Source organism: Talaromyces amestolkiae, assembly GCF_001896365.1.
Source record: "Talaromyces amestolkiae strain CIB chromosome Unknown scaffold1.1, whole genome shotgun sequence".
In the NCBI taxonomy this organism is placed as follows: Eukaryota; Fungi; Ascomycota; class Eurotiomycetes; order Eurotiales; family Trichocomaceae; genus Talaromyces; species Talaromyces amestolkiae.
This window is the reverse complement of record NW_024468037.1, coordinates 2,124,884-2,152,490: the sequence shown is the minus strand read 5'-3', so window position 1 is coordinate 2,152,490 and position 27,607 is coordinate 2,124,884. Positions and strand designations below refer to the sequence as shown.

The following is a 27,607-nucleotide window of genomic DNA, read 5'->3' as shown; positions in this document are numbered from 1 at the left end:
TAAAATATGGAAAGCAATCGAAACGCTCCACAGTAACACCGTGTAAGTAAGTACTTCGTAAGGGTAGAGAGCACCGCGGGGCAAATCGGAAACGTCATAGAAAAATCGGACTCTGAGATGCCCCCCACCAGCACCAGAACAGAAACCGGATGTTCTTCTATTATATCATTGCTCAAAGTTTTGAATATAAGTACACTTCCTCAAAATCCTCTTGAATTCTATTTGAAATTCATTCCAATTGAGTCGACTCGATCATTCAAGGTGAGTACATGTCTGCCTGACAATCAAGGCATCTCTGACCTCATCTCTCCCCCCCCCGTTTCAAGCTGCCGGTGAACTCGGTGAGAGCTTCTCTGCTCTCACCGTGGTGGCATTCGCAGAAAAAGGAACAGAGAACATAGCAAATAGTCAATATTTGCACATACCAATTGAGCAGATAGCCCCTCTCGTGAGCTCTGTCTGCATTGGTGCTGCTCTGAATTCTCAATTCTGCGTTGAGCTTGCCCCCTCCATCCCCACTTCCGCTGCCACTTTTACCTCATTCTTCTCATTTCGCTTTCTTCTTTCTTCTTCACTTCACCAGACCACTTACCAACCGACTAGATTCTTTAGAAACGCACTACAAATAAACAAAATGGGTGTCCTCGAGAAGCTGTCCCGCAAGACCGGCGTCATTGTCGGCGATGACGTCCTCGAGCTCTTCAAGTATGCTCAAGAGAAGCAGTTTGCCATTCCCGCTATCGTACGTTTACTTCCAGTTTTGGGTCTGCTTGACAAGGTAGCTAATTGATCAGAACGTGACCTCTTCCTCCACCGTCGTTGCCTCTCTCGAAGCTGCCCGCGACCAGAATTGCCCCATTATCCTGCAAATGTCCCAGGGCGGTGCCGCCTACTTTGCCGGAAAGGTATTCCCATATTCTTTTCGGGCTTTAATATCACTGCTAATTCCGTCCAGGGCGTCGCAAACTCCAACCAGGAAGCCTCCATCGCCGGCGCCATTGCCGGCGCCCACTACATCCGTAGCATCGCCCCGGCCTACGGCATCCCCGTCGTCCTGCACACCGACCACTGCGCCAAGAAGCTCTTGCCCTGGTTGGACGGTATGCTCGATGAGGACGAGCGCTACTTCAAGCAGCACGGCGAGCCTCTGTTCTCTTCTCACATGATCGATTTGTCCGAAGAGCCTGTGGACTGGAACATTGAAACTACCGCCAAGTACTTGAAGCGCGCTGCTCCCATGAAGCAGTGGCTCGAGATGGTACCTCCCCTCTGCTTGTCCGTAGTGTGTGTGGCGAAGCTAATGGTTTCAGGAAATCGGTATCACCGGCGGTGAAGAAGACGGTGTCAACAACGAAGACGTTGACAACAACTCCCTCTACACCCAGCCCGAAGATATTCTCGCCATCCACAACGCCCTCTCCCCTATCAGCCCTTACTTCTCCATTGCCGCCGGCTTCGGCAATGTGCACGGTGTCTACAAGCCCGGTAACGTGCGCCTGCACCCGGAACTGCTCTCCAAACACCAGAAATACGTCAAGGAGAAGATCGGTTCTGCGTCCGACAAGCCCGTCTTCTTCGTTTTCCACGGTGGCTCCGGCTCCTCCAAGGCCGAGTACAAGGAAGCCATCAGCTACGGCGTCGTCAAGGTCAATGTCGATACTGATATGCAGTTTGCTTACTTGTCTGGTGTCCGCGACTACGTCCTCAAGAAGAAGGATTACCTGTTGACTACTGTTGGTAACCCCGATGGCGCCGATAAGCCCAACAAGAAATTCTTCGATCCCCGTGTCTGGGTCCGTGAGGGCGAGAAGACAATGAGTCAGCGTGTCAAGGAGGCTCTTGAGGACTTCAACACTGCTGGTCAGTTGTAAATTGATTTGCCTCATTATGGGCAGGTAATATAAAATAAAGAAGACAGAATGATGAATTTTGAGTTTTGAATTAATTCTACGTCTGTAGTTTGTATTCGATGTAAATCATTGTATACATTTCTATCGTTCTTTTCATCAACAAACAGAATCAAACATATCAAGACTTTTCCCTCTGACCTAAGAGGGTCAGTTAATCCCTCTTCCTCAACTCCGCCGGCAAAGTAGACACATGCTCCTTAAATAGTTCCTCGGCCTGCACCCACACACGCGCATTCTGTCTGTCCTTGAGCTGCAACAAGGACGGCAGCAAGGCAGTGCTGAACATCTCGGAGCTCTCACGAGGCAGCAAAGACGGCAGATGGTCAATGCTGATTACGTCGAGGGGCAGATCCGGGTTACCGAGGGTAGAGATATTGGTGACGGGCACGGTGGGCTTGTCGAATGTGGTGGTTATGTTGTAGATTGGGATGGGGTTGTGGGGGTTTGTTCTGTATAAGTCAGTCTGAGTACCTGAGGTATGGGTTGACAGACTCACGTGTCGGCGCTGACATCGCAGACGACGGAGAGAGTACGCTTGGACGAAGCAAGAGTCTCAGCGTTGACGAAGGGGGGGATAGCAGCGGAAAGGTAAATGCAGTTGATGAAGATGTCAGCGTCCTCGACGATTTCCTTAAATGGGCCACCTGTCACCGTCAGGATTAATCATCATTATAATCATCGGCAGAAAAGGAGAAAATACCCTTCTTGGTCTCTTCAAGATCCCACTTGATGATATCCTCGTCAGGGATACCAGCATCCTTGGCGAACTGGACAGCACCGCTACCACATCGTCCGAGCTACCTCAGATTAGTACAGATGACAACTTCTTCCAATGGCAAAACGTACAGCGCCGATAACGAGCACCTTGGGCGATCGGCCAGCCTTCTTGATTCCAGCCTCTAGAATCTCCTTGACGGAGTTGATGAGCAGACTCTCGTTGGCATATGGGGTTTCGCCGGGAAGAGGCTCGTCCTTGCCGTGTGTGAACTGCCAGGCCCAAGTCTTGATTCCAAGCGCGGATCCTGTCTAGTCAGCACCATAGCCTCCACTTAGATCTTAAGATAAACATACCTGCATATCCAGCAGAGTAACCAAATGCTTCATCGCATCGTCAGCCTCCTTCATATCCCACCTCCGCAAGGACTATATCATACCAGCAACCCGCCGTCCCTTCTCATCCGTCAAAAACTCCAAATCCAACAATGTGCCGCCTCCGCGGGGCCAGCGACTAAGCACCTTCTCCCATCCAGCCTGCTTCTTGTAGCAATGCGCAAAGGAAATGTGTACATGTTCGAGTGGGAAGTCGTCTTCGGGGAGCTCCTTGAGGCCGAGGATGTATGTGTCTTTGGGTGCGTCTTTGACCCACGATCCTTCTTCGACGAGGCGGGCGCCAACCTACTCAGTCAATAAGTGGTTAGGAATCATGGATGCGTGGAACTGGTTGGTTAGGGAAGTGCGTACAGCGGCGTATTCCTCGTCTGTTCAAGCGGTCAAGTCAACATCTCTGTTTTGATCTGATTTTCGAAGGACTGGCATACCGTCAAAGATACTCTGACTTGACTTTTCAACGGTGACGTCGTATCCAGCATCTAGCAGCGCCTTGGTCGTCGTAGGTGTAACTATCCATCATCCAAAAATCCCTAATTAGCATACCATACCATATACAATAGCGGGGTTCAAAAAATAATCGAATTGAGAAAGACTTACGAGCTGACCGCGCCTCTTGAGGCTTGGTCTCTGCTCTGAGCCAGATCTTTGTGCCGGACATGTCTTTTGAAGAATAAATTGAGTCAATTGAGGTTTACAAAATGGAGAAAGAATGGATTGAGTCAGATGTACGAAGCTACTAAATAGATCTGATGGTTATTACTCATAGCGGATGAACGGATTATCCGGTCGCCGGTTTGCGCGATCGGGGCGGGATGGTGCCTGAGCTTTTAGGCTTTAGAATTATGAGTCAGGATATTGGATATTGGATGGAATGGAATTGTATCGTTTCATTGATAATACAGGTCATGGTCACATAATCTTCTTTCAATCTGATCACCGTTGATCAGAGTGCTACTATACACTTGTGATATACTCAGTGCAGCATCAATCCGGGAGTCTGCACGAATCGGCTTCTTGGGCAATTGATGAATTGCGACCGGACTCTTCGGCTGACGAAACGATTTCTGGGGGATCTCTGGACTGGGTCGAGTCGAAAGAGGTTTTTCTATCTTAGAAATCTCACCGAGCGAATGTGGTGGTTCCCGATGGAACTGCTTGACGCGAGCTGTATTCGTCCCATAAATTCACGGTCATTCTAACCTTAGAATGTCATGGTACAGGCTCCCACCGAAAAGACAGCGCGTTTTGACCCAGACTCAATTGATCCATAAGCTGATTTAGTTGAGGAGAGTAGCTGTCGTTGTGACGGTCCGTAACTCGCTCTTCAAACAGCATATTCTTGACATGCTGAGAGTATTTCGCGGCATCCCGGTAATCCTTCTGGTCTATAAGAAGGCGCAATCCGTTGAGGCTCGTTTGAAGCAGAACATCCTGTCCCATCTCCGTTCGTGGTGGAGATTTTGACTTCCGCAACTCCCGCACATATTCCATAAAAGGTCGAGCATCCTGTTGTACAGGATGGTATATGCGCATGGCAAGGCCATAAGGTCGAAGACCAGGTAGGGCCTCTAATATGTTACAATACCTGTCAAACACTGAGGCGGGGACATCTTTAAACACCCCAGCATTCATGTCCCGAGTCATGAAGCGACCAAAATGGAAAACCGTTGGCTTGAGCAACGATTCTTTGAAGTTCGTAGACTGGAGATCTTCGGAATGAGCAATGGAGTCTGCAACCTCCGCAAATATTTCCATGGCACTAGCCATGCCTCGCCCATGTGTGATTTCAGCCGCAACGTAGTTGTTCAAGAATGTAGCGAAGATTTTGTCTGCAATCCGCTTAGGAATCTTCCCGTCAGTGCCACCCAAGTCAGATCTGTACAGTAGACGTAAAAATGCCCTGAGCTCATCATGAAGGCCTTCTGCTACCATGAAAATGATGGCATGTTTGGTTGCACCCGGGATTTTGAAGAACGATTTGCGTGATGTTGAATCCGAAGCCCAGAACCACTTGGCGACTCGTGCTCCTGCACCAGTATTCTGCAGAGCTCGTTCTGGATCCGTTGAGGCGTTGTGAATCAATGACAACTGCGACCGCAATACCTCTTTGAGTATCCGGCCAGTGAGGGTACCAGCAGCCACATTGTCATCGAGCAGTCTCATGGGGTCCTTCACTATTGAGAATGTTTCTTCTGTCTCTGGTCTGTTCTGGTGAGATTCTATTGTAGGGTATGCCGGTTTGGATGGGACGACGCGGAACAGCGGGTTTTCCAGAATGGCATCCAAGTGCTCACTCGCAGACTGTGCTGGCTTGTTGGTGTCTGCGGCATCGAGTTGCCGACGGAACGACGATGTCAAAGCAGATAATAGCTGCTGGGACTCTCTGGGAGTCTGTGGAAGCGGGTGGTGGATTTTTGGCCATCCTTTTAGCTTGAGAAAGGCAGTATTGTTCTTCATCTGTGATGTATGTGGTGTATTGCCGTCGAAGAGGAGTTGGTATGCGGGTGGTGCTAGTGACCGAACTGGGGCTAATAGCCACTGATACCCACAGATTCGTTGTATATATGCTGATGAGATCTGATTGTTGTAGACAGTAGATGCAATTGATCAGTGTGTCCCGAATTGAATACTATTGTATCGTCAAAGCTTGGATGATGCTGACTGATGAACTCGGAACGCCTTACGGGCACTACCTCTCACCGCCTGCTCTTTCTGACGACATCGACAGTCCTTTTGAGCTTAGCTTAGCCGCCTCGCTAAACCTGTGTCGGCAGCCGCGCAAGATCCAATTTCAGCTCTCAAAAGTTCCTTCTGTCTGACTTAGTCAACCATTTACTTACTTAACTGCTTGTTTGTATTAAACCATCCACCCCCTTCATCTTCTGCTTTTCGAATCTGGCGGCCCCTTTACTGCAGAGCTGGTGCTAACCTCTAACAGAGGGCGCATCGTTTGATTTATCGAATCTTTTGACACATCCATTCTTCTCCTTGCCTGGGCACCTGTCCCGTTTGCAATCCCTGCCATCCCATCAAGGACCGCCTTCATCACACTCTTCGTGTTGACGATTTCTCTCAACAATTCTCACATATTCCTTGCGAGTCAGCAATATAGCACAACAGACACACCATGTCCGAAGTTTTATCCAGACCCTCCGCGCCGCGTGGGCGCGGTTCTGCTCGAGGTGGACGAGGCGGTTACAGCTCCAGAGGTGGCCGGGGCGGTCCTCGATCTGCCAAAGCTGAATTCGCCGACAATGCTGCACCCACATCATACGAAGATGAAGGAGAAATCGGTCAATTGAAGCTCAAATATGCGACAGAATTACCCACGTTGAAAGAGCTCTTCTCGGAATGGACAGACGAAGATCTCGTGTTTGCTTTGGAGGATGCCAATGGTGTTCTTGAAACTGCCATTGAACATATTAGTGAAGGTTATATCTTTCTTTGCATCGCATATTCAGTCAGTTGCTGATTATTGATGATATAGGTAACGCATCTCAATGGGGTGAGGTCAAGAAGAAGACTACCGATCGCTCCCGTTCCAAGGCGAAGGATGTGCCCAAGTCCCAAACCACCGGTAGCGAAACAGTGCCTCTAGCATCTCGCGGTGTTCGTGGCCGTGGTGGGTTCGAAGGACGCGGTGGTCGTGCTCGAGGAGATCGTGGTCGTGGAGGACGCGGTGGACGAGTCGGTGGCGCACGTGACGAGAAGCCTGCTGCACCCACCGAGCAGGTCATTACAAGCATCTCTACCGAACCCGCTACTGCTGAAGTTGAAACAGCCAAACCCGTTGAGTCGGTCGAGGCCGTGAAGGAACCCCAGCAGGAAGCTCCTAAAGCCGAACCTGCGAAGAAAGGATGGGCCAGCTTGTTTGCTAAACCTACGCCTCCCCCTCCTCAGAAGAAGCCTCCCCCAGTCGCTGCACCTCCAGCCGTTCCTCCCGTCGAAGCTCCCGTCGAAACGAAACCTGAACCGATCATACCGTCTGTACCTGCTACCGTGGCAACCCCGGAAATCCCCAAAGCCCAAACACCCGAACAACCGCCTGTACCTCTTGACGAACCCGCACACGAACCACCCTCTACCCAGTCTTTCGAAGCTCCTACAGATGATCTCACCAAAACGAACCTTGAGCAGATTCCCGATGTTTCAGTGCCTCCTGCCACCGCAACCGCAGCCAGCACGATCGCAAGTGTGCAAGACCCTAACTCTCTACCTCCCGTTACTCCACAAAGCCGTGGACCTGTATCTGGCTATGCAGCCTCTGCTTTCAAGGCAGCTGGAACTCAAGGCCGCTCTGCTAGTTTCCAGCGTCGTGTTTTGGAACAGCAGGAAGCTGTTGTTATGCCTGCCAATCACGCTGTTGATCGCGCTGCTGTCCAATTTGGCAGCATGGGACTGAACGGTAATGAATCCGTGGACGTTGATGAACAGCGCGAAGAAGCGGAAACTCGGGCCCAACCACCCCAACACTCTCCGGTCGCTCCTCGTGCTTCCCTTCCTCCTCCTCAATCTCAGCCCTCGACAGAGACCCCCGCTGTTGCCCGTCCTGCTCCTGGGTTGCCTCCCGTGCCCCAGACGGACGCAGCACCTTTCAACGACTTCAGCCGATACGCCGAAGCCCAGAAGCCATACGACCCATTTACCCAACATCCCGCCCAGACTCAGGCTCAAGCCCAAGAGCCCTTCTCTCATCAAGCCCCTACCCAAGCTGCAGCAACGACTGGCAGCGAATATTCCCCCTTCTATGCTGCCGATCAGCAGCGCCTTCCCTACAATTACTACGGATATCCTTCACAGGACACCACTGGCCAGCGCGCGTCTGGTTTCGCAACCTCCGGCGCTGAGGGACAGGCTCAAGCTACCCAGACTCCTAGCCGCTATGGTCATACCGAAGCTCCTGGAAGTGGTCAGAACACTCCTCAGCCTACCTTGCCCGGCGCCACCCAATCGCAGCAACCGTCTGGCCAGCACATTCCTGGAGGACAGGGTGCTCATGCTGCTAACTACGGCTACGGCTATCCTTACTACTCGAACCCTCATTATGCTCAGACATACATGAACATGAACCAGCAGCACCAATATGGTCGCAACCGTCCTATGTATGATGATGCTCGCCGTTACGAAGATCACTACATGCCTCATAGCAATCAGTATGCGTACAGCAATCAGTACGCTCCATACGGCGGCAAGGGCGCTATGTACGGCCAGCCATTCTCCTACGACCACTCGTCTTCTCCAGCAGGTTCTGGTTTTAACCAGGCTCTTCCAGGTCGGGACTCTGTCTATGGTCGTACTGGATCTGCCCAGCCTGAGAACCAGCAGTCTGCTGCAGCAAACACCACCTTCGGTACAGCTGTCCCTGATGTATTTGGTCGTTCGCAGTCCGGATTTGGCCAGAACCAACCTATCTCCCAGCAACAACCCGTAAGCAGTGAGGAATCTACCAAGGGATACGAAACCTCCAAGACGGGTGGCCCAAGCCCCTCTCTTGCTCAGGCTAATCGACCTGGTTCAGCCACCAGCAGCATCCCCGGACAGTCGCAGTCACAGACTGGTCTCCCCCCTCTCCAGGGACAGCAGGGTCAACAGGGCTTCGGCGGTTATCCTCACTTGAACCCTCAGTACAGCGGCGGTCTCGGTGGCTTAGGCAGCCACCAGGCCAATGTTAGCCAGAACCACCACCAAGGAAGTGCATATGGCAACTACGGCGGCGCGGCAGGCTTCGGTAACTACTATGGAAACTCTGGACGCGGCGGCGGTTGGGGTGGCAATTACGGACATTAAATGTTGACTGATTGATTGAGCTTAAAAACAAGGGATTGAGTCTAACGGCGTTCAACTCTTCGATTTGAGTGTTTCTTTTTTCTATCTTATCTATTGTGTTTATTATTAGTATCTCAGGATGGTGGACTCGGGTTTTTCTTTTAAATGGGAAAATTGTTCAGCGATGGGAAGTGCTCTCTTGCTGCTACGCTACGCTTATGTTTCAAATATGTTCTTTTTTTCTAACCATGATGTTTTCTTTTTCTCAGCATTAGGAAAAGGGAAAAGGAAAGCCAAAAAGAAAGAAAAAAGGAGCCAAAAATGGGATTTTTGTGTATTTCTCTCCATCCATCATCTCTCACTCCTCTTTTCATTTTTCGTTAATCGAAAAATTATTCATCCGTGTCTTTTTTTTTCATTTCTACATGTATTACAAACAGAGACCATTTATGCTTTACGCATAATACGTCCAGATGTCACAACAGTTCTATCAGTTAGTATCAATCATACAAGGCGGAAATTGGAATGGAGATGGAAGCAAGTTAGGGCAAGACTTGCTATTCTGGTCAATTTACCTCGTTTGCTTGAATATTCTTGAATTGAGGTATTACTTATATTACATCCATGAATTCAACAGAACAGAAAAAGCGGTACTAAATAGACATGTAAGGAATAGAAAGAAACCTAGACCCTGCGTTCATGAAAGTATAAACGACGCCTCGCCTCATGTCCGCTCGAATACTGTAATCGAGAGTCAGCCTCCGGTTTAGGCACAAGTAATCAAAGTATAGGTCACAGAGTAACTATCTACGTACTATTACAATCCCAATCCCTCGCCGCCAATCTTATGATACGGCGGGKTCGCATCAACAGCACGCGAAGCATCAAACCTCCACACTCCACCGGTACGATCACTCTCGATACCCGCGCCATTACCCTGCGTCAGGTCCAGCATTGTTGCCAATCGCATAAAGGTATGATCGTCCTTCTCATTGACTCGTTTGAAGAATCGTCGCTCCCATTCTTCACCTTCCTCTTTCTCCTTTTTGCGGAGTTCGCGTTGCGCGACTTCGATTTTGGTTTTGGCCACTGAAGTGGCTTCCATGTCGCCGCGTTCGATGGCTGCGGCGACATCGCGCCATGCGCGGCGGGTTTCCCATACATCCTGTTCTTCGAGAGGGGCGACTGTTAAGGGTGTTGTCTTCATGTTGCTCACGGTGAAGACTTCAACGTCCTTCTTGGCGCGAGCATCGCGGATCGTGAAGCTGCTCGACCATTGGCCGTCAGCAGTATATAAAGGATGTTTTTCGCCTTCGCTTTCCTTGTATAAAACCGCTGAGAAGGTGTTCTTCTTGCCGCTGAGCCATCCCTTGCCCGAGAAGTCGATCTTGGAGATGTACCCAGTTGAGCTGGCGATTTTGGTGGTTTTCTCAAGTTCTACGTACGGTGTTCCGTATATCAGGGATTCGATGTGCAGATTGGGGAGGGTGATGAGGTAGTGTTCTCGGTCGGCTTCGTTGGTTGCGTCTTTGCCAGGCGGAGTTAAGGAAAGGTATGCGTGGCCGAGTTGTTTTACTTGGATGGTACTGGAGAAGGAGGCTTTTTGGGCATTGTATCCTTGGAGCTGTTCTCTTGTTAGATAAAGCGGAACTCATTCAATGACTAAGATGCGCACCTCTATTCCATGCTTCTCGTTGACTATCGAATACGCCGTCGCCGGAGGATGGTGACTGCCACAGCCTCAAATTAGTACAGTTATACCACTGAGAATAATCGTGTCACCGGATACGTACCTGACTTGTTCGCTAATTAACTTTGTCTCACCCACATCCTCATTCTCGATCCACTTGCCCAGGAACAGCTCTCCCAGGAACGGGTTGAGAGGTTTCTTCTCGCTTCCTAGCTTTTCGCTTCGAGAGCAGTATTGCTGGTGCAAAGTACTCAAGAACCATCTTAGGACTAGCAGCGCTCTCTTTGCAGGATCGGGCTCGCGTGCGGGGGCAACGAAGAGTGAGGGATGTTCGCACCAGTACGCAGAGTACTCGGTAAGAGAGGTGGTCGAGAGGATGAACGGCGGTGCGGTCAGAGAAGAGAGGTCGCCATTGAAGGATGCGATGGACTAGAGATTCAAAATTAGCGAATGCCGGATCCGTTGAGGCAGAATAATCACCTTCAGGAAGCTAGTCCATGAAGTTTTGCTTGCGGCGGGGACAGCACTAGCTTCGTCTTTGGTAGCCATGATGAAAACAGTCAATTCACGCGGTAATTACTTGCAGAAATGATCGGAGAAGGTGGAAGAGTATGGGGCTATATGATATTTTAGTTTGGGGAAGAGTCGATGTTTAAGATAAATTTGTGGAGTGCCTGAGGAGAGCTGCAGGCATCCGTGATCTTAGCCGACGTCATCGTTTGACCGCTCGATCTGACCAATTCTCACCTCCCAAAAGTACGACCACGACATCTTTTGTGGCTCAGTACGCACTCAATTGCGACTGTCGCCATCGTCTAATCATTCGCTGTACAATTATCCATGCATGACACTGCCACATGCCGTGGGATGCTGCGTCCAATGAGATCACGCGACACTAAACGACATCATTCCGTAAGGCGACTTTTACTAGATAGGCATGTCGATCGACTACGCTATGATCTTTACAATCAACGTGCGAAATAAAACAGGAAATCGTTCGTTCGTTACTAATTAATTATATACTTCCAAAAACTATCGACCGAGTTCTGTATAACTCAGTATCTCGTCTAGGAAAACCGGAATCTCGTCAACAGAACATTCAATAAAAAACTCAAGCAGCCGCTCGTTGGGCTAGCTTCTCATCCACTCTCTGTCGCCAGGTAGCTCCTTTGATCGTCGTGAGCCACATAAAGAAACCCGAGACGCCCACAAATATAGCAGAGATGGTGCTGAACCAGCCTACGCCCATAGCTCCAATGCCCGGTAACACAACACCCGTACCCAGCGCTCCAAGAGCATATCGAAACATGTAGTTACCCGCAACAACCTCAGCGCTTCTACCCTTGGATTGCATGACGTCGAGACAGTAGGTATTTAGACTGGGAAAGACAAACGTCTGCGACACTCCTTGAAGGAAAAGTGCGATGACGGGAACGGGGATCCCACCGACTTTTTGGTCTATGGTCCATCCGTAAATGAGGACCCAGCCTGGGATGGACACTCCCAAGAAAAGCAGGCAAGACTTGAGGCGGTCCTCGGGCACGCGAACGCCGTCTCGCTTACGGATCCATTTGCGGACAATATGGTCAGCATACCGGCCGCCGAAGAAGGTGCCAAAAACATAGCCGCATCCCGGAGCGAGATAGAATAGCCCGGATTCAATCGGAGTGGTGAGGTTGAATCGTGGATTCAGAACGTATCTGATCGGAGTAAGGAGAGAGTATTGGTTCCAAACCAGAGATGCGGAAGCAAGTGCGGCAAAGAAGAGATTGGGGTACTGGAACAGCAATTTGATGACTCGAATAGGATTCATGCGGTGCCAGATTGCGACTGTCTTTTCTAGTGGTGAGAGGTCGGCGAGGTCTGAGATGGTTTTGTGCGGGATTGTCTCAGGAATGAACAGAGCGACTAGAATGAATGCAAATCCACCAAGTGCGGTTTGCAGCCAGAAGATGMCCCGCCACGAACGGTAAGTCACTATCACACCCTGGAGCTATTAGCTTTGAGTATAATGAGAACATGGGATATGGCATACCCCTAAGAAGGGTCCAAGTGCTGGACCAATCAAAGTTCCAGACAGAAACCATGCGAGAGCAGTGGCTCTCTCCGTGGGTGTGTAAATATCACTGATAGACGCACTACCCACAACAAGGAAGGATGTTCCTTGAAAAGCCGTAAGGGCTCGGAAGATGAAGTATGCAGCCAGATTCGGTGAAAGCGCTGTTGCCAGACTGAAAACGAAGAAGAAGAACGAACTCCAAAAAGACATCTTTAATAAGGTCAGTTCGATGCTGAAATAATACCTGACAAAAAAAACTCACAGGTCTTCTGCCATAAATCTGGCTAAACGTTCCCCAGAAAGTGGAGGACAGACCCATTGTAAGAATGAACACAGCATTACTCGCATTGATCACACTACCAGTGGTATTGAAGGTGTTCGCCACCTCTGGCATGGCAGGAAGGATTGTTGTTGATGATATCGGCGATAAGAAAGAACAAGCAGACAGAATCGCCACGATGGCCACTTTGCGAGCCGGCGAGAATCGCAGATATTGCTCTGCGTTTTGTTCGCGGTAGACATTGTCGGAGACGTGCATGTCTTGATGGGAGACGTGGCTGCGCACTGTGTCGAGAATGCTGAGGTTGTTATTCCTGCTCTGGTTTGTGGGTGTTTGATCGAGAGATGGGAGGTTTTTCTCAATGTCTCTGCTTCCTTCATGGTCGTGGTCTTGCTCCGAGCAATGGCTGACTCGATCTTCTCCATCTTCGTGTCGGAGACGAGTCTCATGCGCTGATCGTAAGCTGTCATCGGAATTCGAAGCTCGACTCGATGGAGCCGATGAGTCGGATCGTTGATGTGTCGAAACGGGGGTCTTTTCTGTCGCCATAGTATCTAACAGCCAGCAAGACAGAGCGATATTTATATGTAAGTGTCGTAGCACAGGTTAAATTCTCCCTGGCTTTGTCGATTCGAGGTAGCACTGAAGACCGGTCCAGGTATATACCGCATTCTACTAGTCACGCCAATTGTGTCCATGGACCGTTATTTGTATGTAGGTCGACAAGAAATTGAAGCAATCAATTCAATTGACTAAAGCACAATCAATTTAAGCCTGAAATCGACCTGTCCTTCGTGAGGCCTAGCACAATATTAATGTTGTAAAGCTCGTATATAATTCTAGAATGTAATCGATCGTTGTGATAGTACTTATATACGAGTTTCACGACTGCATTGACATTTCAAAACGAAGAAACAATAATGACTCACACGAAACAAGTACTGTAAATAAAAGAGGTCATTGGAGGCTAGCAGAGAAAGAAGAGTCTAGCCATGTTTTATACTGTACGTAGTACTACTTGGAACACTTCTGACAAAAAACACTGGAATCCACTTCCTTTTCGGATTTCCACCCTCGAGGTACATCTCTACGTAGCAAACCAATCAAGATACAACAAGCAATCGAGGATCGCCCACAAGTACTTCACTGCAGCCAATTGCCATGAATACACTAGATCTTAATAGAGAAATAGGTGGTGTGCGTCCACTGTCCAAGGAAAATTTTGAGTGCTCTACCCAAAGTCATCGGAAAAGAATCCGATCGTACCTAGGATTTTTTAATACCCGATCATCGGCTTKTGCCGATTCACCGTCTACGCCCTCGAGATGGAGGAAGGAAGTTTGCCATCGGACATTAATACTCGGACCACTTTAAATGTGAGGGGTGAAACGTCGAGACAAGAACAAATGCTCCGATTGTAGTTTTGTTTGATGTACAATAGGCTGATTGTGACTTCGGAGGTAAACAACTGTGTTAGGGCTTTGTCGGGATGATGTCCGACGTTCCTGCTGCGAGTGTTTTGTGATGAGGCATATTGTGGCTGGCGATCTCATTTGGCAAATTATGTATTTTTGCGTCGAGCAAATAAGTTTTATTTTGAGCTTGTCAATTGAATAATTAAGGGTCCCAAGATACAGTATCCTGTTGTAACATCTTACGGTAAGCAGTCATCTATCTCAATGTAACTCAATACCGCCTTGAAAGTCTGCTTCTTCGAAATAATATTCGTACGAGATAAGCCAGCTTTGCGACTGCTCTTCGATGCTAGGCTTTCTACATTCAGTTGACTGCATGGCTATGTTGTTCGATTCTCGAATCCAAATCAACCGAGGAATAAATATTCCTTTTGGCCTACGCAATTGGATACATCTATCGACTTTCTATAGTTCATAATTTTATGAACGATCTGGAACAGTGCTTTTTCTAGTAAGTAGTGTTTGGAGGGAGGTCATGTGCTACATCTGAATTAGGTATGCGAGCTTCGTTTGATGCAATGACGAATGTGTTACTATTAATGTGAGCAACGCCCTTGACTAATGATTACACTGCATTGAAGAGTTCCTTGGATGCAAACAAAATCCTCGAGTCTGATCGATGCATAAGTCGTGTTTCAAATTGTGTTCAATGTGTTTCCTATTTAGGTAGTTGTCTACCTAATTGTCTGTGCTAGATATCGTGCTTATCACGATTATGGAATAATGTCTGAAACATGCCGAAGGACACTCAAACTGTGCGTAATATTTAATGTCTCTATAGCTGATTTTATCCAGAAATTGAATTTGTGTTGTCTCACTGTGATTAGACTTCATTTCGTATCAACTGGACGAGCTCCTCATACTCTCCCGTCTTTTGCAGCATATCACAAAATATGCCATCTAGACTAATCAATTCGGCCGGCGAGCCCATCCTATCAAAGTAAATCAATTAGTAACCTCCCAATGAACATGCACCGTATGACTGAAACTTACTCAAGAATCTCTCCACCTCCCATGACAATCACCCGATCGTAATCCACAATCGTCCGCAACCGATGCGCAATCGCAATGATCGTCGACTCCGGAAACTCTGTTCGAATCAAACGCTGTATATGCTCATCCGTCTCCCTATCGACTGAAGCCGTGGCCTCGTCGAGAAGCACTACTTTGGCTCTTCGACTAACCGCGCGGGCAAGGCCCAGAACCTGTCTTTGACCCTGGCTGAAATTCTCCCCGTTTGCTGCGACGGGGGTATCTAGTCTCAGGCTTCGAGGCGTGTTTCCATTCCCGTCATCAGGGGTAGCATTGGATGCAGCAACCTCAATGGAAGTACAACAAGCCGACAACGCAGCCTGCAACTCCGTCTCACCAAGCTCTCCAAACGGATCAAGATTCGATTGCACATCCCCCGAAAACAGAACCGGATCCTGAGGGATCAACGCAATGCTGGTACGCAGACGATTGAGTGGGATTTTGCTTATGTCGATCCCGTCTATCGCAACTCGGCCAGAGACAAGTTCCGTAAATCGGAGTAATGTGAGCCCTAACGTGCTTTTACCGCTTCCTGTACGACCTACGATGCCGACACGTTCACCGGGATTGATGGTGAAGTTTATGTTTTGGAGAATATTGGGGCCGTCGTGGTATTTTGCTGTGACGTTGGAAAATTCGACTTGTCCTGCATTTGGCCAGTGGGCGGGTACTTGATCCCGTTTACTCGCAATGGCCAAGGGTTCTTCTTGCTCTTCTTGTTGAATCTCTGCGTATTCCTTTACTCGTTGAAACGAAATGAGTTCGACCTCCAAGTCATTCATCGTTCGGACCAAGGTCAAGATCGTCTGCCCAAGACCTACAGCATGAGACAATGAGAAACCAACAAGACCGGGATCACCTCCCACTTTCCACGCAAGAAGCCCGACAGTTGCGGTAACAGTTGCAGCGCATAGATCTAATCGAACGGCAACCCATCGATTCGAATTGAGTTGTGCTTCCATAGCCCGAGCGTGAACGCCAACTTTCTCCGACAGGAGCGAAAAGAACTTCTCATCCATGCCACCCCGGGCACGAATAACGCTCAATCCGGCAATAGAATCGATGAAATGAATAAAAACCGGCGACGCATTGACGGAGGACAAACGTTTCACTTGAATCTGCGTGCGGGTATACATTTCACCAATCAGTAGTCCGATGCTACAGACAATGCATGCTGGGATTATAAAGATTGGCATCACGGATGCGATACTGGCAACACGAAATAGAAACCGAAGGCAATTGTCAATCAGCTTGTTGAGGTATTCTGGCAACACTGCGTCCATTGATCGTACGTCGTTTCCGAATCGGTTCATTGCGCGTCCAACGGGGTTCTGGTCAAACCATGATACGGGGGCGTGCAGGATGGCGTGAAGGAGTCTCCGGTGCATCTTTCGGGCTGCGTTCCAACCGCCTGCTTGAAAGATAACGACGTTGCCGAATTGAAGCGCCAAGTATATCAAGATTGTAGCTGCATAGATGGAGAGGTAGTAGCCGACATTGGGTATCGAATCGCTGCGATCATATGCGTCTGCCCAAATGGAGAGCCAGTATGTAACGGAGAAGTATGCTATCTGCACAGCTAAAGTAGACACCATGGCTAAGATGACGAAGCTGAAACCGCCAAAATTGAACAAATATTGAAATGCTATCCACGTATATACCGTTAGATAGGTATAGCTATAGATTATGCTCAAAGAGCAAAGAGTACATACCTATATTTCGTGGAATTCGGCCTTTGGAAGATTGCTCTGCCACCAACCGGGAGGATACTTTCCGTTCCGATGGGTCGTTATCAGTAGACTCTTCGTCGTCAGTCTTTTTGTTTGCTTCCGCCTCGCCGTTGTTCAGAGGAGTGACAGCACCCGATGATTCTACGACTGTCAGTTCATTCGAGATTGTGCTCGTACCAGAAGATGCCAATCGACTGTCCTCGTTTGTTTGAACTGAAGTAATAGTGCCATTTTCGATATGCACAATAGTCTGAGCATCTTCCAGAGCTGAGGGCAAGTGCGTGACGAGTATAACCGTTCTTCCGGCAAGAATTCCCTTGCGGAAACATTGGTCATATACCCAGGCCGTAGTATGTGTGTCAAGGGCTGAAAATACATCATCCAGCAATAGCGTGGTAGCCTGAGAATAGATAGCTCTTGCTAATGATACTCGTTGTTTTTGTCCACCAGAAAGACTGGTCCCTCGTTCCCCGACAACAGTTAAATCACCTTCTGGAAGTTGTTGAAGATCCTGGAGGAGGCCACATGCCGCGACAACGTTTTCGTATCGAGTTTTATCAAATTCGCTATAGAACAAAATATTTTGTCGGACTGTATCGTTCTGTAGCCAGGCTGTCTGAGGAACATATGCTACATCTCTTGGGCAGGTCGCTACGCCCGACTCGAGTATGGTTTCGCCAATGAGTGATAGAAGCAGAGAAGTCTTACCAGAGCCGGTCGGACCAGTCACCACATTCAACGCAGACTCGGTAAATGCCACATTGATATCTTGCAGCCTGAACGCTGCCACCGGAGTCCTGCGAAAAGTGGCATTGTGAAACGCTGGGGGTCCTTGCGGATGACGCTTAACCTCGACCGCAGAATCAAAGAATCGATCAAGACGACGCAATGACTCAAGACTTGTCGAGGCGTTACGAACAATATTCGACACCCATAGGCATTGGTTCCGGAGTATCTCCATGATCGACAATGCTGTAAATGCTTTTGGTGCGTCTAGACTGTTTTTTGTAAGAAGAACTACAGCAGAAAACGAGATGAGCAGGCTCATCATTGGTAATAGGTCTCCCGCTAACGAAATAATTGCAGCTGTCAAGTTTCGTTTCCACACCCGACTCTGTTCTACTTGACGCAGGACATCCACCTCTTTCTCCATTGCGGGTTCCCATCCAAAGTATTTGAGCGTCCGTATCGAGCCAAGATATTCCGTGATTTTGGATATTCTGGCATCGGTAGCTTGCATAACGCTTCTTTGGATGCGAGATACACGTCGTGATGCCAGAGTCGGCAATGGCGAGAGAAGGAATAAAGTAGCCACACCGAACAAGGAAGGCCATCCAAGCAAGCGGTACAAGTAGATGACGGCAATGATAACAGTGATAGGAACGACCACGGGTACGAAAAAGACTTCACGTGCATTGTAGATAGCCTGCACGTCGGAGGACATCAGTGTTGTAATATCGGCCTGTCTTCCTTTGGATAATTCTTTATCCACTACACTTCCACCATGATTCACTTTTCTTTCAGCAACCGTGGAATCATAGATATGAGATCGGATCGCAGTATGGTATATCTCTTGCACGAGGGTCATGTTGACTCTGACCAAAAGTCTTGTGGCAACGAAGATATACCGCTGACTACACAAGGTGCGGATAGCCGGACCAAAAAATAACAGTGCAATCCATACAAGTGGGTGAACTATAGCATTCGCGGGATCCTGAAGATATCCCAAAAGTCTCATGAGAGCGGACGGCGCAAGAAATTCACCGAATGCCAGCAGCGCCGCCCAAAAGATCATCTTCTGAATATCTTTTTTCAACAGTCGACACAACGTAAAAAATGTGTTGCTACCTGGACGACGCTGCTTTTGATATCCTTTGAACCACTTTATGGGTGCATCGTAAGAGGGTAGAATGGGCAAATCTTCTATGGTCAATTCATTTCGAAGGCCGCGAATAATCAGCCATGTAATCCATTCATAAGACCAGTAGTAGGAGAAGAGGGAGCATGTTTCCTCCAAGGATGCCTTGTAGGTAAAGCTAAGATTTTCATTGCTTTCATCTTCGCTGTATAAAGTCCGTTGTGGGCGTGGAGATATGGCAGGKATTAGGATTGTCGCAAACAAGCACCCAAACAGTGCAGATTCGAGTGTGCCGGGACGATAGGTTGCTCCGACGATGAATACCGGCACAAATGTTTGTATAACAGCAAGAAGTGCGGTCACCACGATAATTGTGTTTACATGGCGGAATATACGACTTTGGGTTGAGCTATTCCCGGCAAATCTCCCAATGTACAGTACGGTTGCATACCCGAGAAGCAGCGACCTCTTCCAACTACCGCCCTGAGGAAGGATAGCTACACTGATAGCGAACGAAGCAGTCGCAAAAACGATTTGGGCGACATCATACGCGATTGGTGTATAAAACTGAGCAAAAACGGGGGGGCTTTCGTCGTCATTTTCAGACTTTGTCCACAGCCGCTTTGCAAGGTAGAGTGAGTAATGTAGTAGAAAAAGACAGGCGGAGACTGCAAGCAGGCCTAGATAAACGTCTCCTCGAGCAATGCAAAGAGCGGCATGTTCTGTTCGAGATTTCCAGAGATCGCTATTCACAATATGAGCGAAAACCGAATTTTAACAGAAAATTTTAAGTCCTCACCGCTGTGTTTCAATCATGAAAACATATTGATCTGCTACAAAGCGGTTCATTTTGTAGATTGACCTAACGACCCAATGAACACATCGGACTATAACAGCCGAGAGTTACAGCCACTCTCTCACGTAAAAAGAAGAGAACGCCAATGAATGAGAGCAAGCGCATAAATCATGGGTTGTGTTGTTGCGCCTTCAAGTTTTCCCTTGTCTTCGCAAACATCGTCGAGAATTCACTAAGTAATTAGTCATTCCATGCTGCATCATGCGGAGTTTTGCATTTGACGGTGGCTAGTCTGATCACCTCATTTGCTGCGATTCTCTCGAAAATAGGCTGTGCGCAACGCCAGTGGAGAGGCAGATGATTAAAGGTCCACAATGGAAGAACGGTGATGGCGCCGGAGTTCTTTTGGAGCTGTCGAGACCGTTGTCTACTCCGAACCTACCAGCACCGTTCTGGTCCGTAGCCTTATCGGTGAGGCCGCTATCTCTTTCCGAATGTCGAGACCATTTCCCATTCCGGTATGCTATCTATTTTCGGGTGCTGGCTTTTGAGCGATGGTTTTTCTTTTATTGAATTCTGGAGAGTGTTGCATAAATTGCATGCGGTTCTCCCATGTAAGGAGTTCGGCCAAATGCCGATAACTCCTCTGTATAACGGGGTGAGTGTTATAGGTTAAATCACAAACACGAGATTTCCGTGGAGCGAACATCTCCTGGACCAGTCCGCTCCAAAGAATGGTCTACGAGTAATAAAACAGTGAGAATCAGTAAAGGTTGAACGTCAATATTTCTAATTATCCAGTATTATATCAAGCATCATTGAATGCTGATACTAACAGCAGGATCAAACATTAGGGCAACTTCGAAGACAGTACGCAACAAATAAGGGTGCAGAGAGAGAGGTCATTTAGCTGTACGCTTTAAACCCTTCCATGCCAGTCATTGTTTGAACTCCATGTTCTCACGCCGAAGCTCGCTGTCCTTTCTCAGAGTCCGCCGCCGCAATAAAAAAAAATAAAGAATGAAATAGGATGATTCAAATGACCCTTCGCTCGAATCGACTATCACAAAAATCATCTTCTGGATGACTATTGAATACTCACCATGGCTTCAGACTTGATCAAACCACCAAAATGTATGGATTATGATGATCTTGCTTGGGAGAGATCTGAGAATCTATTTGAACCTTGGAAGAGCAAAATTTTCGATCGGGAAGTCCTTCGAGAAATTGGAAAAACTATAGATAAGCACCGGGGAGGAGTCCCTGATGAGCTTTTTGCTCCCAAAAGAGGAGCCTTCAATGCATGGATTCGAATGAAATTCAAAGACGGGGGTTCAGCGGTGATCAGATTTCCATGCCCTGGCGCTTCGGTATTTCCGGAAGAAAAAGTCAAGCGTGAAATAGCCGTGATGCGGTTTCTTGAACGCTTTACCAACATTCGTGTGCCTCACATCTTACACTCTGGAATGACTGCGGAAAGTCCATGTTCTCTAGGGCCGTTCATTATCATGGAATATATTGATCATGAGTATGACTTTATTGACGCTCTTAACACACCTGGTCGTTCGCGCCAAGAGAGGCCAATCATGAACCCGGACATTTCATCAGAAAGACTCGAACTCGTTTACCGTCAAATCGGGAAGTTGGGTTTGGTGTAGGTCGCGACAATACGTTAGCACAATGTATTGTCATATTCTGTAGCTTTTGGAGAAAGATATTTATCCTATAGTAGCCAGCTCTGGATAACAAGAGAAGAGAGAAGAGGTAGGGAGAGAGTGTGTTACAATAGTGGTTATAATATGTAAATGGTATTGTTAAAATAGCAAGAAATGGCAGTTTATATAGATAAGATAGTCGCGGGGAATGGCGCTTCGCTGCAAATGGCGATGCGGACGAGGCACGATTCCCCGTTGCGGCGACATCTAAAAGTAATTTATATAATACATAATACGAGTTACACTTCTGCGGTTGGGACACGGGTTATACATGTCTGGGAGCACCTTTTATCAATACATCGACGTGGCGTTACTTAGCATTGCTGCGTAGAGAGAAGTTCTGATTGCTATACAAAGACTGAATATGCTCCAATAAATCAAGACAATGATATCAACTAACAACCCGAAACTTGAACTGATCCTTTCGCTCAAGATATACAACCCTATCTGCTAAACCGGCCTTTTCAACCTCAGCTTTGAAATCATCCAATGGACTTGCAAACACGTCATAATCATCATAATGTATCGGAATTGTCAGGTGAGGTTTGATCAACTGAATCAGCTGTAAGCCTTGCTTGGCGTCCATGGTCACCATCACTGTCATGGGTGACAAGGCCGGGGAAGGAATTGTTGTGCCACCGAGATGAATGAGCATCAGGTCGATATTTTGGCCTGCATATCGCTTGGGGATTTCTTTCAATTCGTCCACCAGAAGGGTGTCACCGGATATATAGATTCGGTAGCCGACTTTGAAGTCTGATGAAGACGTGGAATGACCGAGTTCGACCATCCATCCGTTTGTTGGAGGAACCTATCACAGTTGAGTACTCGTAGGTCGACGGGTTGAGTAAAGACTTACTGCTTGAACGAGATCATTCAATACCTGGAGAGGTTTGGTAGGAACATGTTTCCCCGGCATTCCCGTTACGCGAACCTGTGGCTTCTTTTCGTTGCGACTACTCGTATTACCACTGATATCAACGAGCATCTGCTCAAAAAAGTCTAGAGCATGAACATTTGAAAATGAGTCCTGTGCGCCCTTCGAAGTGAGATGGTCCTTTGCATGTGGAGTGGTGATGATGGGCAGATCCCGGCGTAGAGACGCTTCTACTGACTGATCAAAGTGGTCTCTAGAATGGTGTCAGTACGTTAATTAAAGATAGCGGGAGTTTCTTACCCGTGATAATGCGACAGCAAGACCAAGTCAATCCGAGGTAAGTCATGTAAGTCTACCGCCGGGTTGGTTTGGCGCATGGCAGACACGCCGGGCCCGAGATGCACATGGTCTCCAGCATGAAGGAAATTTGGCTATATTCTATCAGAAGCAGTTATTCAAAATGAGATCCGAGACTTGCATCAGTCATGATCCGAATGCCCGCCCATTCCCTGCCATCAAAGTAACAGTCAGCATCTGAATCAAGTACAAGGCCATGCTTTACTAACAAGATAGTCGTCGCTGTCCCGACGAAAAACAGAGATGCGTTCTCCGTGCCGTCACTGCCGCGCGGGTGCACTTTTACCTCCTTCGCGTCTGGCAGGCTGTCAGGCAAGGGTTTGCCGGATGGCAAGTCGCGGGTCGGAGGTTGCACCTGGTTGGGATTTAGGGTGAGGCACTGCATATTCATAATGTTTGTTGCTTAGGAGAAAGAATAAGACTAAGGAAGGGACAAGGGAGGATGAATATCGCAAATCTGAAAGTTGATGAAGGTTCTCGTTCGTACACATGACGTCACATCCCTATCTCGATCATTCACTCATTATTTGACGTATAATAGTATAATGGATCATAAAATAATATTTCTCATTGTGCATATCTAGTCTATCTAGATACTGGGTGGTGAGTGCGCTGGTGCTCTGGTGTTGAGGCTTTCTTCCATCGGTCAGGGTTGTGGTCGTGATAACCCTAAGTTGTCGGACACTATAACAACACTACCTCCGTGGCACCACGGGAAACTCATAGAATTACTCTACTATATACAGATCGTATTAATTTCGATGACGTTCTCGCATTAATCAAGAACAAGCTTTTGTCATTTTAGTCATGCGAGCCTAGATTGAGGAGACGAATTAAAGATATCACCTTACTAACCCGGCCTAGTTCTACCGTATCCAAAGAGATAAGACAAGCACTTCTCCACTGGCATGCGACCTCAATTTATTTCCAATTTATTTTAGTTAATCCCTCAAGACATCGAATTTAGCACTGCGTAGTCTTGAGAATCGGTTTCGGAGTACTCCGTCATACAGCTTACCACAAGTTATCACAACAGCCTTGCAGGTTGCCACTTGTCGAGGGATCACGAATACGATGCTAGCTCCTTCGAGTTCCGCTGCATGGATTCTTCAGATGGAACATGGCGACGGTTGACCACGGACGATGCGCCTCAATGCTTGTCAGCCGAGCCTAAGCCGCCAGGGTGTTGATCGTCGAATCCACTCCACTCTGGCCAGTCACTCCAGTGCCTTTATCCAGCTTGCTTATCGCGGCAGGGATCGCCTTTAAGCTGAACCCCGTAATTTTGCGGTCTCATTCCATCCAATTTTATTTTCCCTCCTATCCGGCTCAGGAATCTGGCTCCGCCCGCTACATTATGTGCCATCATACCTTGTCGTCGCATTTAATACTTGCTGTTTATGGCTAAATCGCCATTGATCAGCTACTGGACTAATCTGCAGCCAATCAAGGGCATTTGTTTCATTGATACCTAGAGCTCTAGGCAAAACATAAATATGAGTTCGATTTCCCTTCCTAAAATTCTTCCTTTTTTCAAGCTAGTCCGCCTTCCAAGGTTACTCAGCCTGCAAGAACATTAGTATGTTGGTTCAGTCCTTGATCTCAGCGACTTTGGTCGCCACAGGTCTTCTCGCCGAGGGTGCACTGGCCGCAGGGTATCATGTACCCATCCCGGCTAAAGCTCAGCGACGATATGAGGACCATTACGGTGCAATGCTTGGAAAGCGGACGAGCTCTGCTTCCAAGAACGCAACCCAAGATTTCCGATACTTGACCAAGGAGACGAAGCGTGAGTAAAATTCATAGCGTTTTATAAGCGAATATGTACTTACGAGAGCTTAATTAGCATATCGAGTCGAAAGTCTGCCCGATGTCAACTTCGACCTTGGTGAAATGTACTCTGGTCTCGTCCCCATTGAATCCAACGATACCTCTCGTCAATTGTTCTTCATTTTCCAGCCCACCATCGGCGAACCCGTGGACGAAATTACTATCTGGTTGAATGGTGGCCCTGGCTGCAGTTCTATGGAAGCCTTCATCCAGGAAAACGGTCGCTTCCTCTGGCAGCCGGGTACTTATCTACCCGTCGAGAACCCTTACAGCTGGGTCAACTTGACCAATATGCTCTGGGTCGACCAGCCTGTCGGTACTGGGTTCTCTACCGGTACACCCACCGCTACCTCCGAGGAAGAGATTGCGCAAGACTTTATCAAGTTCTTCAAGAACTTTGAGAAGCTATTCGGAATTAAAAAGTACAAGATCTATGTCACTGGCGAAAGTTATGCCGGTCGGTACGTGCCTTACATCTCCGATGCTATGATCAACGAAAACGATACCGAGTACTACGACTTGAGTGGCGCCCTTGTGTACGACCCCGTCATTGGTGCTTTTGACTCTGTGCAGATGCAGGTTCCAGCCTATCCTTTACTCGCCGAGAACAACAACATGCTCAACTTTGACTCCAAGACGTTGGCCGAACTTGAGAAGATTCATACCTCTTGCGGATTCGACAAGTACATTGAGAAGTACCTCACCTTCCCAGCATCCGGCGTCCAGCCACCTATGAGTTATAGCGAAGACTGTGATGTCTTTGATGCCGCGCTCACCTATGCACTCGCCATCAATCCATGCTGGAACATTTACGAGATCAACGCCGTCTGCCCTCTTCAATGGGACATTCTCGGTTTCCCCACTGTGTTGGATTACATGCCAGCAGGCGCGGAAATCTACTTCCAGCGCAAGGACGTTGTCAAGGCTCTGCACGCCCCGACAAACATCACCTGGACCGAATGTTCCTCCGAGGCCGTGTTCATTGGTAGCGGCGGCCCAGAGTCCGAGGGTGACCTTTCCGCGGACCCAATCCAATCGGTCCTCCCCAAGGTCATTGAGCACACCAACCGCGTTCTGGTCGGCAATGGAGACTATGACTTTATCATCATGACTAACGGCACCCTTTTGTCAATTCAGAACATGACCTGGAACGGCCACCTCGGATTCTCTGAGAAGCCCAGCACACCCATCAACATCACCTTGGTGGATTTGGAATATGCAGAGGTTTTCGCAGAGAATGGCCTGAGTGGTGTCGATGGTGGACAGGGTATCATGGGCATTCAGCATTATGAGCGTGGCTTGATGTTTGTCGAGACTTATATGTCTGGACATATGCAGCCAGAGTACCAGCCCAGATCGTCTTATCGCCATTTGCAGTGGTTGTTGGGACGCATTAATGAGATCTAATGGCCTTGATGGACTTAACATTTGCTGTACATATACATTACCATGTACAAATATCACATACATACTATAAACAATTCTTGAACCGTACATGTTATAAGGGTTAGTCAGGGTTAACCCCAGTCAACAATTTAGGGTTTTCGTGTGCCATTATTCTCGGCGGTGGGGCCGCGACATACAAACTACATCCATCATTGTCTGGAACTCTTTCCCTATTCACACTTCGCGAGGATAGATCGCCTAGCTATACATGCTTGCTCCAATCGTCTAGTATATACGCAGATTCAAAGTCCTGTCAGCACCATACCTAACTCCATGGATACAACCGCTGAGGGGACCAGGTATGTACATAGGCTATCCGATACCGCACGCTAATTCAACTAATGTCATTGATTCAGGTCAGTGGTCGCATGCCTCCGCTGCAGAAAGCAAAAACTCAAATGTGGTGGACCTGACAAGCATCCATGCCAGAGATGTCGCTTAAGTAACGCCGAATGCGTTTTTGTGCCACCAAAAGCTTTGCACTCGAAGCCTGCATCGCAATCTGACTCGGAGTAAGGCGCTTCCTCCTTTCCGAATTTTGCGAACTGGATTTGATTTAGCATATGGTTAACCCTGATGTAGCACAAGGATTGCACTGCTTGAACAGCGGTTGCAGCTCGTCGAAAGCCAATTACGGGCTGAGATTCAAGATTTACGTGATTCTATATCACAAAAATCTCATGCTAGGGATGTCTCGCCGAGCAGAGGGCGTCGCCTCTGCTCACACGTAGGCTCAGAAAACCTTCTGCCGCAAATCATCTCTCCAAATTCAGAAAATTCTGCGCAGAGCATCAAGTCAGGTCAAACTGAAGTACCACATCAAGAATGGGACGAGCTCTACTCCTTTTTCATGGCCCATTGCAGCACGACTGTCTCCGTTGTGGACGAACAAATATTTTCACCACCAGCCTTGATAAGAGAGCATTCACTCATGTCGACCGTGATATGTGCTATTGCCTCTAGAGCAATAAAGCCTGAGAAGTATCTGCAATTTCTTGCAAAAATCGATCAAGTGATTACAACTACATTCCAAGGATCTACACCGGATTTCTTGACTCTGTATGCTATTTTACTTTACACGGTCTGGACTGGTCGTCTACGTCTTTTGGGTTATGTTGCTTCTATCGCGGGGGAAATGAAATTACATGAAGCCGCATTACGGCTAGGCGAAGAGAGCGTTGAGCACACAGAGGATCTCGTCAGTCGTGCGAGGGGGTGGTTCACACTATGCTGCCTCGATTTACAGTGAGTTGCAACGACCTTCTTTCCAGTCACAGAGAGTTGATAAGACATAGAATCAACATCAGTCGTCCTTACGTCGTAAATAGGATGAGAATTTATTTGCCACATTCTAAAAGGCTTCTCACCTCTCCACATCACCATCCTGTGGACAATCGAATTTGTGCTTACATCGATGGGTTTACTATAACTGGTGAGTCTCTAATTTGTCCTTTATGGTGTTTTTATTCTTCTCACATGTCACGTATACAGGTAATGTCAAAGGCCAACTACATAAATCACAATTACAAATATGTCCATTTCCTCAAGAAGTGGCGGACTATCTTGTCTCTCAGGATGAAGAGATTGATCGATGGTTTCATCAGGTTGTCAATAGCACGGATCCTTTATATCAGTCCTTTCCCAACAAGCAGGATAGGAATCGGTTCATGGTGCCG

At 48.0% G+C, this 27,607-nt stretch overlaps 9 protein-coding genes across 9 annotated transcripts; 3 read left to right on the top strand and 6 right to left on the bottom strand.

Moving 5' to 3' along the window:
- Positions 1-634: 634 nt before the first annotated feature.
- BHQ10_000705 (uncharacterized protein) lies at positions 635-1,871 on the top strand (the record flags this gene model as incomplete). Its single annotated transcript, XM_040879703.1, has 4 exons — positions 635-742; positions 795-905; positions 956-1,258; positions 1,311-1,871. The coding sequence occupies 4 exons, from the start codon at positions 635-637 to the stop codon at positions 1,869-1,871; spliced, it is 1,083 nt and encodes a 360-aa protein (XP_040729210.1).
- Positions 1,872-2,061: 190 nt separating this feature from the next.
- On the bottom strand, positions 2,062-3,678 carry BHQ10_000704 (uncharacterized protein; the record flags this gene model as incomplete). The annotated part of the gene is made up of 9 exons (XM_040879692.1): positions 2,062-2,359; positions 2,407-2,554; positions 2,611-2,707; positions 2,757-2,932; positions 2,982-3,008; positions 3,065-3,305; positions 3,372-3,388; positions 3,449-3,529; positions 3,618-3,678. The coding sequence occupies 9 exons, from the start codon at positions 3,676-3,678 to the stop codon at positions 2,062-2,064; spliced, it is 1,146 nt and encodes a 381-aa protein (XP_040729209.1).
- A 551-nt stretch (positions 3,679-4,229) lies between these two features.
- On the bottom strand, positions 4,230-5,477 carry BHQ10_000703 (uncharacterized protein; the record flags this gene model as incomplete). Its single annotated transcript, XM_040879681.1, has 1 exon — positions 4,230-5,477. One exon carries the CDS (start codon positions 5,475-5,477, stop codon positions 4,230-4,232), a length of 1,248 nt encoding a protein of 415 aa, XP_040729208.1.
- A 670-nt stretch (positions 5,478-6,147) lies between these two features.
- On the top strand, positions 6,148-8,807 carry BHQ10_000702 (uncharacterized protein; the record flags this gene model as incomplete). Its single annotated transcript, XM_040879670.1, has 2 exons — positions 6,148-6,451; positions 6,508-8,807. 2 exons carry the CDS (start codon positions 6,148-6,150, stop codon positions 8,805-8,807), a joined length of 2,604 nt encoding a protein of 867 aa, XP_040729207.1.
- Positions 8,808-9,603: 796 nt separating this feature from the next.
- Positions 9,604-11,025, bottom strand: BHQ10_000701 (uncharacterized protein; the record flags this gene model as incomplete). The annotated part of the gene is made up of 4 exons (XM_040879659.1): positions 9,604-10,410; positions 10,462-10,516; positions 10,580-10,905; positions 10,957-11,025. 4 exons carry the CDS (start codon positions 11,023-11,025, stop codon positions 9,604-9,606), a joined length of 1,257 nt encoding a protein of 418 aa, XP_040729206.1.
- Positions 11,026-11,587: 562 nt separating this feature from the next.
- BHQ10_000700 (uncharacterized protein) lies at positions 11,588-13,364 on the bottom strand (the record flags this gene model as incomplete). The annotated part of the gene is made up of 3 exons (XM_040879648.1): positions 11,588-12,463; positions 12,512-12,745; positions 12,798-13,364. The coding sequence occupies 3 exons, from the start codon at positions 13,362-13,364 to the stop codon at positions 11,588-11,590; spliced, it is 1,677 nt and encodes a 558-aa protein (XP_040729205.1).
- A 1,749-nt stretch (positions 13,365-15,113) lies between these two features.
- Positions 15,114-19,759, bottom strand: BHQ10_000699 (uncharacterized protein; the record flags this gene model as incomplete). The annotated part of the gene is made up of 4 exons (XM_040879635.1): positions 15,114-15,222; positions 15,284-16,967; positions 17,035-19,655; positions 19,710-19,759. The coding sequence occupies 4 exons, from the start codon at positions 19,757-19,759 to the stop codon at positions 15,114-15,116; spliced, it is 4,464 nt and encodes a 1,487-aa protein (XP_040729204.1).
- Positions 19,760-21,812: 2,053 nt separating this feature from the next.
- On the bottom strand, positions 21,813-23,046 carry BHQ10_000698 (uncharacterized protein; the record flags this gene model as incomplete). Its single annotated transcript, XM_040879624.1, has 4 exons — positions 21,813-22,232; positions 22,281-22,551; positions 22,599-22,729; positions 22,846-23,046. 4 exons carry the CDS (start codon positions 23,044-23,046, stop codon positions 21,813-21,815), a joined length of 1,023 nt encoding a protein of 340 aa, XP_040729203.1.
- Positions 23,047-24,236: 1,190 nt separating this feature from the next.
- Positions 24,237-25,892, top strand: BHQ10_000697 (uncharacterized protein; the record flags this gene model as incomplete). The annotated part of the gene is made up of 2 exons (XM_040879613.1): positions 24,237-24,444; positions 24,502-25,892. 2 exons carry the CDS (start codon positions 24,237-24,239, stop codon positions 25,890-25,892), a joined length of 1,599 nt encoding a protein of 532 aa, XP_040729202.1.
- Between the last annotated feature and the right edge of the window lie 1,715 nt (positions 25,893-27,607).